General features: G+C 38.7%; 1 protein-coding gene across 4 annotated transcripts; it reads right to left on the bottom strand.

Annotated features, from left to right (window-relative positions):
* Nucleotides 1–222: 222 nt before the first annotated feature.
* Nucleotides 223–13,314, bottom strand: LOC111247606 (gastric triacylglycerol lipase-like). 4 transcript variants are annotated; one of them, XR_015323924.1, is made up of 12 exons: nucleotides 13,257–13,312; nucleotides 12,392–12,444; nucleotides 11,035–12,043; nucleotides 10,167–10,282; nucleotides 9,855–9,931; nucleotides 9,465–9,658; nucleotides 8,413–8,586; nucleotides 4,922–5,062; nucleotides 4,372–4,443; nucleotides 4,084–4,288; nucleotides 3,524–3,955; nucleotides 223–2,128 (listed from the first exon to the last, which is right to left on the bottom strand). XR_015323924.1 is itself a non-coding variant. In XM_086983894.1 (11 exons), exons 3-11 carry the CDS (start codon nucleotides 11,338–11,340, stop codon nucleotides 3,765–3,767), a joined length of 1,452 nt encoding a protein of 483 aa, XP_086840020.1. In that variant the 5' UTR covers nucleotides 11,341–12,043; nucleotides 12,392–12,444; nucleotides 13,257–13,314; the 3' UTR covers nucleotides 3,484–3,764. The 4 variants fall into 4 exon arrangements, 3 of the variants coding, with proteins under 3 accessions (XP_086840020.1, XP_086840019.1, XP_086840021.1); XM_086983894.1 differs by lacking the exon at nucleotides 223–2,128 and having other exon boundaries at nucleotides 3,484–3,955; nucleotides 8,413–8,562; nucleotides 13,257–13,314; XM_086983893.1 differs by lacking the exon at nucleotides 223–2,128 and having other exon boundaries at nucleotides 3,484–3,955.
* Nucleotides 13,315–13,498: the final 184 nt, after the last annotated feature.

The raw sequence follows: 13,498 nt of genomic DNA, 5'->3' as shown, positions 1-13,498 counted from the left end.
AATAAGATTTAGTATGCTTCTAGGCAAAACGCTTCCGAAGATTTAAATGGCAATGTACGCACACGACCTTTTAGCCTTGAATGATAGAAGGTTTTATTTGTAGCATAAAATAACAATATTGCTATTAGTGTTGATAGCTTAAACGAAAACTATATGCTGAATATACTAGGAGAGTTCTAATACGTTTCCGGTACAAGCTACTGCTATGAAAAACACCCCATATGTCACCATATAGTTTTTGAATGGACCTCACCACTTGGCTTGAGTTAAGTTTATTAATTATATATGTATTTTTATGGTAATCAACTGTGTTATTGCACAATTATAGGCTTATGGACACATGATAGACAGTTATTTATCAAAACACGTGTGTTATGTGGGCATATTAATTATTTGCTATTTGGGAAGGCGAACACCCATCTCTGAATAAGGTGAGTCGTAGACCTCACAGTTATTTTCCTACATATACACTATATATACATTGGGCTTCTGAATTTAGATGGATACACGATTAAATTATAATACGCAGTATATTCTTCTATCAATACTATTAACTAAAAGTTACCGTTTGCCGAGCCTCTGGTACATATTGTAGTAATGTTTGGTTCTCTTTTTTATTTGAATTGATTGCATTCCCAGTATGCTGAGGATTTTTTGATGATCTTTTTTATATTCATAATTCGGTCCTTGAAATTAACTCTATTGACGCTTAGGCCGAAGTTTCCTTGAAGGTTGAAGTGAGAACCTGGTAGTTTTCCAAACAGTTTCTGGCTGTTTGATTTGTGGCCGATATCATAGAAATAAAGTACATTTTCCAGTAGTTTCTAGATATTCCAGACAGGAAACGACGTGTAAAAAAGTTGCAATTGGGTTAAGGACGTGTGTGGTTTGGGTTAAGGATGTGGTGAATCTAGCGAACAGAAGAATACGCTGGATAGAGCTGACCTGTTTTGGATACGCTTTTAATTAGGCCTTCAGTTATATAAAGTATTTGCGATTTGACTGTTTTTACCTAATTGTGAGTTCTAAGTAGTCGACATTTTCTCCTGTCCTTTCCATGTCTTGGCCTTCGTATGACCTAATATCTCAGTTTTTTCCTACGAATAGCATAAAGTTATCCTGAGCCAGTGGCTGCTTTCGGCTAATACTCCAGTCAAATGAGCTTTCAGGTAATGATCTGCCCTCGCAGCTAAAAGATATATGTCGTTTGCAAATTGTATTTGAGTGACACAAAGATTCCATATTATAAAGCTATAAAACTACTAGATTTATCTAGTACATTGACTCCCTGACTTCTTTGTTTCGTTTTGAATAACGTTTGAGTGCAGACTTACTTTACTTCGGAGCAGACTAAATATATAAATGATAGCGTTGTTTATCTGCACGGTGTCTGAAGTACCCGAAGTTAGATAGAATTTAATTCTAATACTTTGACATCGATGTACCGTTACGTTATGTAGGAAAAGAAACCATATTCAGCATTTATTTTATCGCCTATAGTAATGATGTATTGATTCGAATTTTCCACAGGGGGAATAGTCCTATATTTACTGTTAATTATTGCAACGTCACTGTTAGTGATGTTGTTTGGGTCAACGTTACTGAAAGTTGAACTAACTTACGACAAGATGAGCCTAAGATGAATCCGTGCTATACCCTCACTATAAAATTGATCTATACATGGATTGATATGATTATAGTGATAGGACTGATTTTGCACAGGAGGAATAGTGCATTGATTCCTGTTGTTAAATGATGACGACGACTATAGAGCCAGCACTGGCAACATAAAATACAAATTTACACTGAGTAGCGATTTTAAATGCCGACAACCAAGCTCTTTTTAGGACATTTAATTAGCAACGGTTTTAGACGCGACGTTGAAGCCATGTTTTATGTCGCGTCCCTTTATTTGCTTGTTTCGACACTCCGTGGGTAAGATCAGTTGACCAAACTACCTAACTGATCATGAGAATCTTTTATCGGAGTTTCCTGAGCATTCACATGGCTTTCGTCAACCGATTTACCATGCATCATCGTTGTTTTCATTGATCTTGATTATTTCAGGGTGACTCTACACCGGCTAGTCTCATTAGGTTATATTGGGAAACGGCACACATTGTGGGAGCTGCGAATCCGAAAAAGAAATAGATTTGAATTAATTACCCCGTCTTTCTGTAATAATAATACCATCCATTCGTGACTTCCCTATCGTTGAGCTGTCGCCCTATAAAAGTAGCTTTGTTACCCTGCTACGGTTACTGGGTAGCCTATAGATAGCGTTTACATACGAGTGTAAAAGCTGTTTCGAGCTGTACCATGTACTGTTATTAAGTGTACATGTTCGGCACCTGTAGCAGACCAAAACGCACACAAGAGATTTCACGGTTTATGTGCAATACGCTTAAGAGCAGAGTTAACAATTTCTGCACACGGTCTCTCACAGAGGGGCCTACAAACATGTTCATGATTAATAATTATTCGCATCAGTAACAAATGCCAAACGATCCTTTGGATAGAGAGTTTATGTTTTGTATTGATGTACTATATTTTGCAGCGATTTTATCGAAAAAATGCTCTCGTACAGCCAATTCAGGCTTTGGATATCTCCCAACCATAATTAAAATAAAATTCCCGAATTTCACTCCAGATTTCGCTAGTAGAGCCTATATTAAGTCGATAAAAAGAATTTCACGCAAGCTGCAAAAAACCAAAAAAAAAAATTAATATAAGAACATAAAAAAGTAACACTTAGGAGGATATCGGGGTCCAATTTTATTACAAAAACATATCCGTCTTTTCAGTAACGAAATGTCCAAATGAAAGTTTCGAAAAAATCTGTGGATCAGTAACGAAATGTCCAAATGAAAGTTTCGAAAAAATCTATGGATCTTAAAAGTGTCTTTGATACTCGATATTTATTTAAATTTCGCGCCAAAAATTGAAACTAAATCGAAAATTTGTTATGACACCCAGTGATGGAGATTCTTCAGTGTTAGCGCGTCGTTTAATGTCTAAAATGCTTGAACCAACAATTTAATTTTTCCTATGTTTCTTTTTTTTCCGAAAGCCGAATTTCTCCTGGTTGCAAAAAATTCATGTAACACACTTCAATACAAGTACACATAATTTGGAAAATCGGCATTATTAGTAGGTGTGTCTTTGTTGGAACTAGAAGCTGCGAAAAGTAAAATACACACCTATACCTCTTACTATCGGTGTATGATACCTACGGAGCGCCCTCACCCTAATTCGCTGGTCTTAATAACAAAGGGTGAAGTTGACTTCAATTTTGTGCTCAAAAAGCTTCGAGTCAAGCTAAAACAGCTAGATTTTACTCGAATGAAAATGTGTCCTTTGCTAACGTTTTTAGCCCTCGCAAGTGCTTGCCTACCCATCGAAACAACTTACGTTAAATATCTGATTTCACTTGCACAGAAAACCTTTTCCAGTACTTAAAGTTGAAACGGATTCGCAAAGAAGTATAGGTAAACAAGGCAGAATTTATTGATTTTACACGTACCTTCTATTACGTAGTTAATTGTGCCTTATGTTTTGCAGGGTGTAAAGCTTGTAATTCGTGGCTAAACGCGAGAACGTCGTAGTTAATTGTAACAATATGTGTAATATTGCAAACCGTGCTACTGGAAGCACGGGTCATCGTAATCACTTTTACGGAGTGTTTCGATCGACGCTTTCCGCACTGAGAACACATCCGTCAAATACCCTTGCTAGAGGAAGAACCGATTTCGTATAGATCGGTTTTATGCTCGAAGTTTTTCTAGGTCTTCCGGCCACGAGGCGTTTCCTCCTTGAAAGAAGTCGATCGCGTGAACAATGAAGTCTTTTCGGTCTTTATTGAACACGAAATTGACGTGTGAAAAACGATCGTCGGCGATTCGATGCAGGTTCGACGAGGGAATGCCTATATCTTTCGCCATTCTCTGCACCTCCTGCAATTTCGACAGGAAAAATAGCATGACGTCAAACTCAGTTCCTCATTGAAGAGACGTTTACGGACTAAGTATGAACTTGAACAGTAAATGACAGTCTTTTATTAGTTAGTAATAAAAGCTCATTCCTTAAACGGCACGAAGTCGTCTCCATCGCTGTAGTAGATTTTAATTGGAACTTGGATATTTTTGGCGTCCAACAACGGCGGTTCAGGGGTTCCATACTTCTTTACGTTCATCGACTCTTTCCAGCCGAGCGAGATAAGAAGGGACGTGAGCGCACCCTGATCATAATCATAATCACGCACTGAACCATCACACCCGGTTTGTCGCGTCTGGAATTATTGGAACACTATAGCTTTAGCATCTATCACTATTCCGGTATAATTTTCGTCCCGATTGCTGATGTATCGCTCACCTGAGCATAGTAGACAAATGTCTTGAGTGATGTGCCAGCGGGAACATGTTCCAAATATAACGCGAACCGCGACTGAAAGTAGCAAGCGAACGCCATGTAAACGGTATATTGACTTTTCTGAAAACAATGTCGTTCAATACATTTTTTTTTCGCAGTCCCATAGTAAAACCCTATGTTGTTGCATTGTTGTTTTTTAGTTACATTCTCCATAAATGAAGATTCCGATATTTTAACAATGCCACTTTGACTTCAGATGTATTTTCATTATATATGTGTACATAATCGTTTCAAGATGACTATGTACGTATATACAAGTAAAGCCATGACAAATTGTTAGACCATACAAATAACGTTGGAGGAAAAAGAAATGATAAACGTTTTCGCCGGGTAGCTTACAAACGGATGTCGCTTGTAATCAATGCTCAAACTTTTCTAATTTACACAACCTCGTGTCAGCGGTATTGGAACAAAATATAATACGTAAATATACATAAATGTTCCTGCAGTTTTAGAAATGAAGCCAAGGCGTATTTGTAATGTGAATACTTACAACATTGAAATAATGGTCCGATTTGAAGCCCACGTACGTCATAAGCGTCCCGCAGAAGTTGCCAGCTCTCGCACATAGACGGCCTACTGGTGAGAAAGAGAGAAAGAGGGCTGCCAGATATTCGATATTCAGCAGCAAATCCTAGGTACCCAAAACAAATAATAACAAACAATAACCAACATCTAGTAATTCAAGGCGCTTGATTTTAACATTAAATATTCAGCAACCATGAAATAACTACCTTCGTATAGAAATGGAGTGTAACTTTAGTTTAACGTTGGAGAAAAAACCATAACATGTGCTTTACATTTTGATGGTACATGTTTAAATATATGCCACAAACACTTAGCAACAACACATATGTTCTATATCACAGGATCCAATGATAATCTGTATGGCCCCTAGATTGGAACATTCACTGACTGAGAAAAAAATAGGTTAAGTTTACAGCATAGCTGCTTTGCATCAGTGTATCGGGCTCTCGAGCGAGGGCACTAGAAGGCTAATCCTGCATGGTATGTATTACAGTCCTTCACGTCTGTTACAACTCCATTTTTCGCTAGGTTGATCTGCTGAGACATTCAGAGAAGCTCTCATTTGCTGGAAGTCCACAACGAGATTTCAGGGAGAGCAGCGGAGTGCACGATAAAAGCCAAGAGCACGCCTGAGGAAAGAGGCTTTTATTGGTTAAGTAGCTCGAGATCACCTGCAGTAAGATCCCCCTAAACTATACTTATCCCGTTACGGGTGCCTCTTTGAAGCCGAAAACGCAGAGCGCTCTTGTGGTGGAACGATGATTTGGAGTCCTAATTGCACAAGATAAAATTAATGCTTTTCTATACCTTTCTGTGGTTTGCGGGGTGAAGTAGTGATTATTAAATGAGATAAATAGCCTGAGATAATCGGAATCCGTTGCCGTACCGAAGGAACGATACGATGAGAGGCATTATATCGCCAGGCATGATCCTGCCTCCCTTCTGGAATTTATGGCCTTATCCAAGTTGACCGTTAGGCCCAGTTCCGTTACGGCCGCAACAATCCTAGTCAAAGCCGCGGAATGTTCTTAAAATTTTCCAAAAGGGTAAATTACCCAGCTATACCCGTATAGGATAATCTCGACCAGATTCTCTTAACCTTGTCATCAATGCCTATATTTTCCTCTAGGAGGATCGCAGCTGGCAGGGCAAACATATATCATAGTGGACTTGTGTACGCCAAAATACGCAGGATCAGATATTTGGATGCAGGGCCGAATGCGGCTATTTAGGGTGCCTATTTAATATCAGGCATCAGGACACCGCATTCCGCTCCTCCGAAATCTATGTTGTTCCCTCGGTAGAAGTTTGCTACTTCCTAAAAAGGCAAGTAGTCTTTTGGTCAGCAGACCAGCAAGCTCCTTGAAGCATACGTTCACCTTGGCGATTTTGCGTCATGATGATGAAAAAATATTACCATTATCGATATGCTTCAATAACTGCTAGGTAGGAAAGGACTATGTAGGTGATGATTAGCTTAACACTATCGTTAAAGGCAACCGGTTCTGCAGGGAAGAATTATTCCAGTTTATTCGTTAACGTTTTTTTTTTTTTTCTTTTTTTTTGTCGTTATATAGCCCAATAATAGGCTCACTACAATTTATTAACTTTTGAAAAAATCCGCTTATAGAACATCACTGTTGTGAATCAGCTATGATGAGCTATTCATGATTTCGTGCGAACGAGCCTGTTATTCTGCAGAATGAGAAAAATGCATTTCCTACTAGAAAGGGCTGTGAGGAGAGGTATTAGAAACGACATTTTATAACCATTTACTGCCAAGTTAGGCACACGAAAAATGACTGTCCATTCCCATAGGTCCATATGAAGTTCTGCTGCACAATGTGAGCTCCGGTATTGAGTGCTCTAAATACGGGCACATCAACCAGAAGGTACATAATTAAAGTAGATACATAATTATAGTAAATTCATCCATGGTCGGGATTATCCACAGTATGGTGCACATTTGTATAACACAGTTTTGTCCGGTATGAAATGAAAAAAAAAAAGAAAATGTGTTACGTTCTTGACAACGACAACATGTGATATAACAGTTGCTGAATATACGATGCTCTGACCTAACATATAGACACTTATACGTATGCCTATTGAGCTAAATCGCACTCTGCACTGCCGGTTAGATTTTTTAATTTCTCCGTAAAATTAGCATCGAAGGCATCCGATACGTGTGCTCGAAACGCAGTAACTTATATAGTTACCCTGTATTGTTTAGTCCAGGATAGCTATGTAAAACAACACAGAGAAATTCCGCGTTTGTATGGCAACACAGGCCTTCATCTAGTCTTGGCTTATTCTGTATAGTTATGATTATAAACTTAAATTTGAGTTAATACAAATAAGGAGAAAGAAGGGCTTGTATTCACGTACTTACCTACCATTTCGGGAATACCTCTGTGTGTTTTTTGCGTGTGGACTTGGCTTGAACAGAAAATATTGATCAAAGCGATATATGGGAAAATTTCTTTCGGTCAACAAATATGAAAGACCTATATGCGCTGCGAACTTCGGAAAGATGCGGCAATTAACTCAGAAACGGTCGGCATTTATGATACACTTAAACCTGAAACGGTCTTAGCTTTTCGAGTTGTACATAGTACGTCGAAAATTAGATCCTCGGAAGAAATTACTTATCTTTTTGACTGCAACAGTCGGATGTGCTGTGTTAACCAGTTTAGAATTTATGAAAAATATATATTTTTCCCTATTTATATTCCCCATTTACTTTATTCAGTTTTGAAAGTTAAAAACACTTTCATACCAGAATAGTCCCTAGGAAATAACGGGCCAAAGGCAGCAGAGTGCCATCTCAATCACAACACGAGCACGATAGAATTGACACATGTCACTAGGATACTCGGACCAGGGGCGTACTTGGAGCAGGGTAATGAAGCAGCTGAATTGGGGTAAGCCTCCGAAGCAAAAGTAACGGATCAGTGTATTGAATCAATGTAAGTAAATAGCTAAGACAAAGTGATGGGATGATTCAACAAAACCATACAGTGAATACAACAAACTAGACCAACCTGGGTTCAGGCTGGGCAGCTGGAACAGAGTGGTGCATCTGTTTAATGTGATAGATTGACTTATTCGAAGTCAAGGACCGCAATGGGTGTTCGTAAGTAGAAGTGGACGAACACCACACGAGTTCAGTAAATATATGAATTATTACTAATCCATGAACTGGTATTGGTGATCAGCTGGAAGGTCATTTCATTCGCAGTACTATTCTTCATGGTTTATGACAAGCTGCAACAAATGGCGTCAGTGGCTGAGAAAATAAACAGTACTCATACATGTTTATTAATCGCTATCATCAACAATACAAAACAAGCCCTGTCCTCGATGTGTACGGGGCGATCGCAAACTTTACCTTGACGCCATATGGTTGTGTTGTCTGGTATATGTACATTCGAGTGACTTTTAAAAAGCACTTACCGATAAGGGCCATGCTAGTTTGGAGAACACGACAACTCCAACATTGCTGGAGAAGCAAAGACTCCGAAACCCGCCGTACGATGCAATGGCGTGGACCTTTGAATTATATTCTGGCCGTTTCGAGAGTAGGGCGAATGCAGCGGCTGCCCCCTGAGAAACACCGGTCAAATATACCTATATAGCGTCGATACCGAAGACGTGATTGTAAGATAGGTGTAGATAGGTTAGATAGGGAAAACACACATTCCCCACTCATCGCATTGCGTGAACTGTAAATAATTAATTATTTATAGTTATGAGTACAGTGGTGAGCTCAATAATATGTTGCAAAAAAATAGATTGTATAATATAAAAGAAAGAACTGAGTGAGAGAGAGTGCTCGATTACATTCGTTTCCAATGACCAGTTAACTAAAAGAAATTACGTACAACATGACGGGAAGTGATGATCCGCTACATTTTTTTCTTGAGGTATTGTTGGATGTTCTCGAATACGTACTGACAAGAAGAGTTTGAAGTGCCGGATAATCAAAATTGGCAAAAAAAAAAAAACTTTATAGTTCCTTCGAAATAGTACTTTATAGATAAAGAAAATTGAAAGTGGCTTGCATGCATAGGGGTTAAGTGCTGCTACCAGATCGCGGAGATTCGTATAGAAAATACCGAGCTTCCGTATTTTTTCTTGATCATTTTCAACTATTTTCAAGATCTTGAGAAAATGAAAAAAATGTCCGGTCGTACAAATTTGGTTAACGGTATTACACTGGACATAAACATTCAACCTGGTAGTAACAAATCGTTCTAGAAGGAAGAGCCGGTTCCCATATACAAGCAATTTCTTCATAATTCATCGTCCTTGAAATAACGACTTGATCAAACCGCACCAATTTGCTCTTGTTTTTTTCTTTTTTGTAATAATCTGCTATGTGAATTTTAACTAACTATAATAGTCCCTTGTGTTATTGACGACCCACTTGTTTGCCTACATATATATATATATATATATATATATTAATGTTTACCTGGTCTTCCTAAATCTTGAAATTTTGGTACCTTTGTTTGTCCAGTATATTGTATGACGTAGTCGATTTGCATAGGAAAGTCGAATTCTGCTATATCGAGGTGGGTAAAATCGTAGAAGGCAAGCTTGTCCTTGACAGGATCGAGAAAAACGTGCCTTCTACCAAATCGATTACCTCGTACGTTCATCAGCCAAACATCATACCCGGCATCTGCAAACAGATATGCTGCACAAGATATACCGTAGAATGTATTACAGATGCGAGTAATACAGTGAACGGTCCACTGAGACAGTCAACAGAAGCAGTCTGAAATTTACGCTTATCTCGTTTTTATGTGTCGGCCGTGAGGGTTCGACATAGCCATATTATTTTAGCTTGCAGTATGACTCTAATTTCTGTAAATATAAGCCTATTCACGCACCAGCTGTGTTGTTCCTGTAGTCAACGACCGTTATCGCTGAAGTACAGAAGAGCGGTAATCCGAGCATCAGCGCAGGCCTGAAAAAGCGAGTTTTCAATGCAAGATGAGCTCGGAGGAGCGCATTTTAGCATTTGTCGCTGCTTAGATACTTCTAGTAGTAGTTGATGTTATCGGTCGATATTGATGTTATAAAACAAAAAAACAGTGGCACTTCTATGTCCCGCGAATGTAACAGTGTTCGAGTAAGCAATCGTATGCATATACAAAAACTAATAGAAAAATTGGGTTAAAATATAGACATATTGTACAAACCGGACGCTGTTGCTGAATTTTTTGTGATACACTCGATGCATTTCTATAATGTATCCATCTTTGGTCGTCACTTCGTGCGTCTCGAATTCGAAGCCACGACTTCGGACCAGCTCCTCCTATAACACTCTCACCATTGACAGGCTCGTAAATGATTATGAAATTTTGCCGAAACATCTGATTATGTGAGAAAAATATGTTTGTGACCCATTTCGCAGTGTTACACATGACGCGATTAAGCGTGGGCAATCGTCAAATTCAATCACCATAACACCAAAGAGACACTAATTTTCCTCCATCAAATGAACGCTGCAAAGTTTGCTTACTTTGGACAACGACTCTTGAACTTCGCGTGGTGAAGGAAAGCTTTTAGTTCTCATAGGTGGTTGGCTGGCGGTTTATACGACGATACATATGCGAACAAGCGGAAGAGAGAATTTCGACTACAAGTATTTAAAAACTTTCATTAATTAATTTTTTGCATCGTGTTTTTTTCCTAACCCCTTAACTGTTGTAAAGATACTGTATCGTGAGTGAAATATTGATCGTCTGCTTCAAAAGGTAGGAACTTGAAAAGTTCAAATTTATGTCATATTTTGTTTATATTGGCTATTGCAAGCTCTTTTGTTCTGCCTTGAGCCTAAATTTGCAAAGGTTTAACAATAATAAACAAATACCTAATGTATGTAGGGTAAATTCTTCGTTTTTATAAAGTATGCCAACGCTGGTCAATACAGATATAAACACTGAGTCCTCTTCTGAAGTCTCATAAATCCTATCTTTCTGGTAAAATACACTCATTAGCTGAGAGACTATTGCAATTAACTGTAAATTAGGGCTATCCGTAAACGATGCGTGGACAATCACTTACCACGCTCCTTCCAAAGTCGGGCTCGTTCAGCACGGGGAGTGCATAATCCACAAGAGGAATCAGTAGCCTTACACAGGGCCCACCCGTGAACAAATCAAACAACAGCACTCCAGAAAGGACAGTTAAAACGAGCGTCGAGCGAGATAAGACGCGCGTCGGGCTTCGGGGTCCTAGTAATCTGCTGATACTGAGTTTACTTATAAGAGTATCCTGATATTTCGAATCGCGAGGTTCCTTGCCATCTTGGTATCTCAACCTTAAAACTGGAACAGATGGTCTTTCTTTGTGCGACAGTATGGTTGACATCGTCGCTCTTCACGTACAAGTTAGCATAAAATCGATAACTTAAAGATAATGACAGCCTCCTGACAACAATGAAATACTAGGTTTAGGATTGTTACTGGAGGCCCTTTTGCACCAGTGTATTGTAAAAAGCGTTAGATCTCAGTAGCAGACGTATACGAATCCACCTCAATCGCAAAATCGTCCAGCAAACTTTTCCTTACTTAGAACAATAGTAGCCGCGATTCTCACAGACATGGAGCACTGGCCGTAATAGTCGTTCGATTCGCGCCTACGCTTATTTCCACGGAATTTTCACTCAGTAAGCCGTTCACTGGTTTTCCAAGTTGACAGTTATCATTAACAAAGACATGTCACAGTACCGCTGGTGGCCGTAGGACAATTGTGGACCACTCAACTCAGAATAGAATGGATACGGAGCGTTAGGACGCACTACCTGTCTGACGTGCCGATAACCGTATATTAAAAGATTAGATAAATCTTAGCCTCTTCATTGTCAACAAGATGCTATCTCAATCAAAATTAGCTTTACAGAGATGTCGAACAACAATTTTAGCGAGTACCCTTTACCCAAGTGTCAAAAACGCGCACTCGAATTGGATGTGTCAAAGAGACCGATGATGGTAGATATTTGATGCAGATGCTCGATACTCGTTTTACGAGTATACTCCATTATAATCGGATTCAGCTGAACTAAAGACAAAAACTAGAATGGAAACAAAAAAAAAAAAAAAAACGGAGAATGCGTATGAAATACTGTAGTATAGTTGCCTCTAAGGAAATGCTAAATACACAAACTGTGATCTTGAGTGGACCGTAAAGCAATAAAATAAATATTTTTGATTATGTTTAAAATGACAATAATAATAATAATAATTAAAGAAAAAACTTGATAAAAACAAAGGGTAGTCGAACTATCGTATTGCTTCTATTATTTTAAAAAACGTTTTTTATATCACCAAAATGATAATAGTACTGTTCGATACAGACCCGAATCTCAGTCCTAAAAACTTACGTTCATGTACGATGTAATCTTTTTTTAATTTTAACTTACTTGTCGTAATAAGTAGATCATGAGAGTTGCCGAGTACCCTCATCGCTAAACACCTGGCAATTGGCATACATCACAAGAGTGTATTTCAGCCATTAAAGGCTATAATACATACGAACTGTTGATTATCTCGACCCATCCCAAAAATGAGTGCAAATGTCTAAACAGGTTTCATTCATTCATGTTATCACACATCAATACGAGCTACGTATATGCATCAACTGGGTCCATTTTTAAACTCGTCAGTGGGCTTTTGAGCTGTCTATATACCAAGCAAATTAGTCACAAGGGGTTTAATACACAAGGGTTTAATACAATTCAAATAAAACTCAATCTACGTTTATATGAACATGCTGTAGCTATAGAATAAGGTAGCGATATACAATCTAGGTATGTTAGAGAATATGGCTGCCTTTTTAATTTTAAAAAAGTGCCTCAAGTACTCTACAAGGATATAGAAGACACACCACTTAAGCCTATTAGCAAAGGCCGAAAAATCAAGCAAGTACAATAGAGCAATATTTTTGTTCCGTATAAAATGTTCATGCAAAAGCATTTCAGGTTGATTCATTTTGGCCTACAACTTGCACCGAGCTATTTTCAGTGTTATCATATGAAGCATGGCTATCAACCCGTGTTGATCAAGGGCATTCCTTTGCTATGTTTTGTTGTAGAAAGTTTAGGAAAAGTCGCAGACGAACGTTTGACGCCCGTCTCGTTTGTATGCATACGGTATCGGCATTTGACTTATCTGTAGTAGTTAGCGTACTACTAACGATTACGGTGATCAGCCAAAAACGGACGAGTACACAAGAACACACTGCTTTGCCAGTTCATAGTCGCATAAACCCTTTTTCGCATTGCTAACCTCGTTCGCCGATTCGTCCTCCGCCGTGCATCTGTCAGCCGTTCAGAATCGATCCGCTGAAGAAAGCAAACCCGAAAAACGTAACCGTTAAAGACAGCGTATATAACACCCTGAGCATAGGCCACAGCAGAGCAAAGATCGTTTTGCTAAGGTTCAGAAGATGTCAGCCCAGTGGACTGAAATCATTGGTTCGACATAAATCGACTACTGACTTACTATAAACCCTGAGACATGTACACTCT

The sequence above is a fragment of the Varroa destructor genome, unplaced genomic scaffold (genome assembly GCF_002443255.2).
Source record: "Varroa destructor unplaced genomic scaffold, Vdes_3.0 BEIS01000003.1, whole genome shotgun sequence".
In the NCBI taxonomy this organism is placed as follows: Eukaryota; Metazoa; Arthropoda; class Arachnida; order Mesostigmata; family Varroidae; genus Varroa; species Varroa destructor.
Note: the sequence above shows the minus strand (reverse complement) of the source record. Positions and strands in the feature narration are given on the sequence as shown.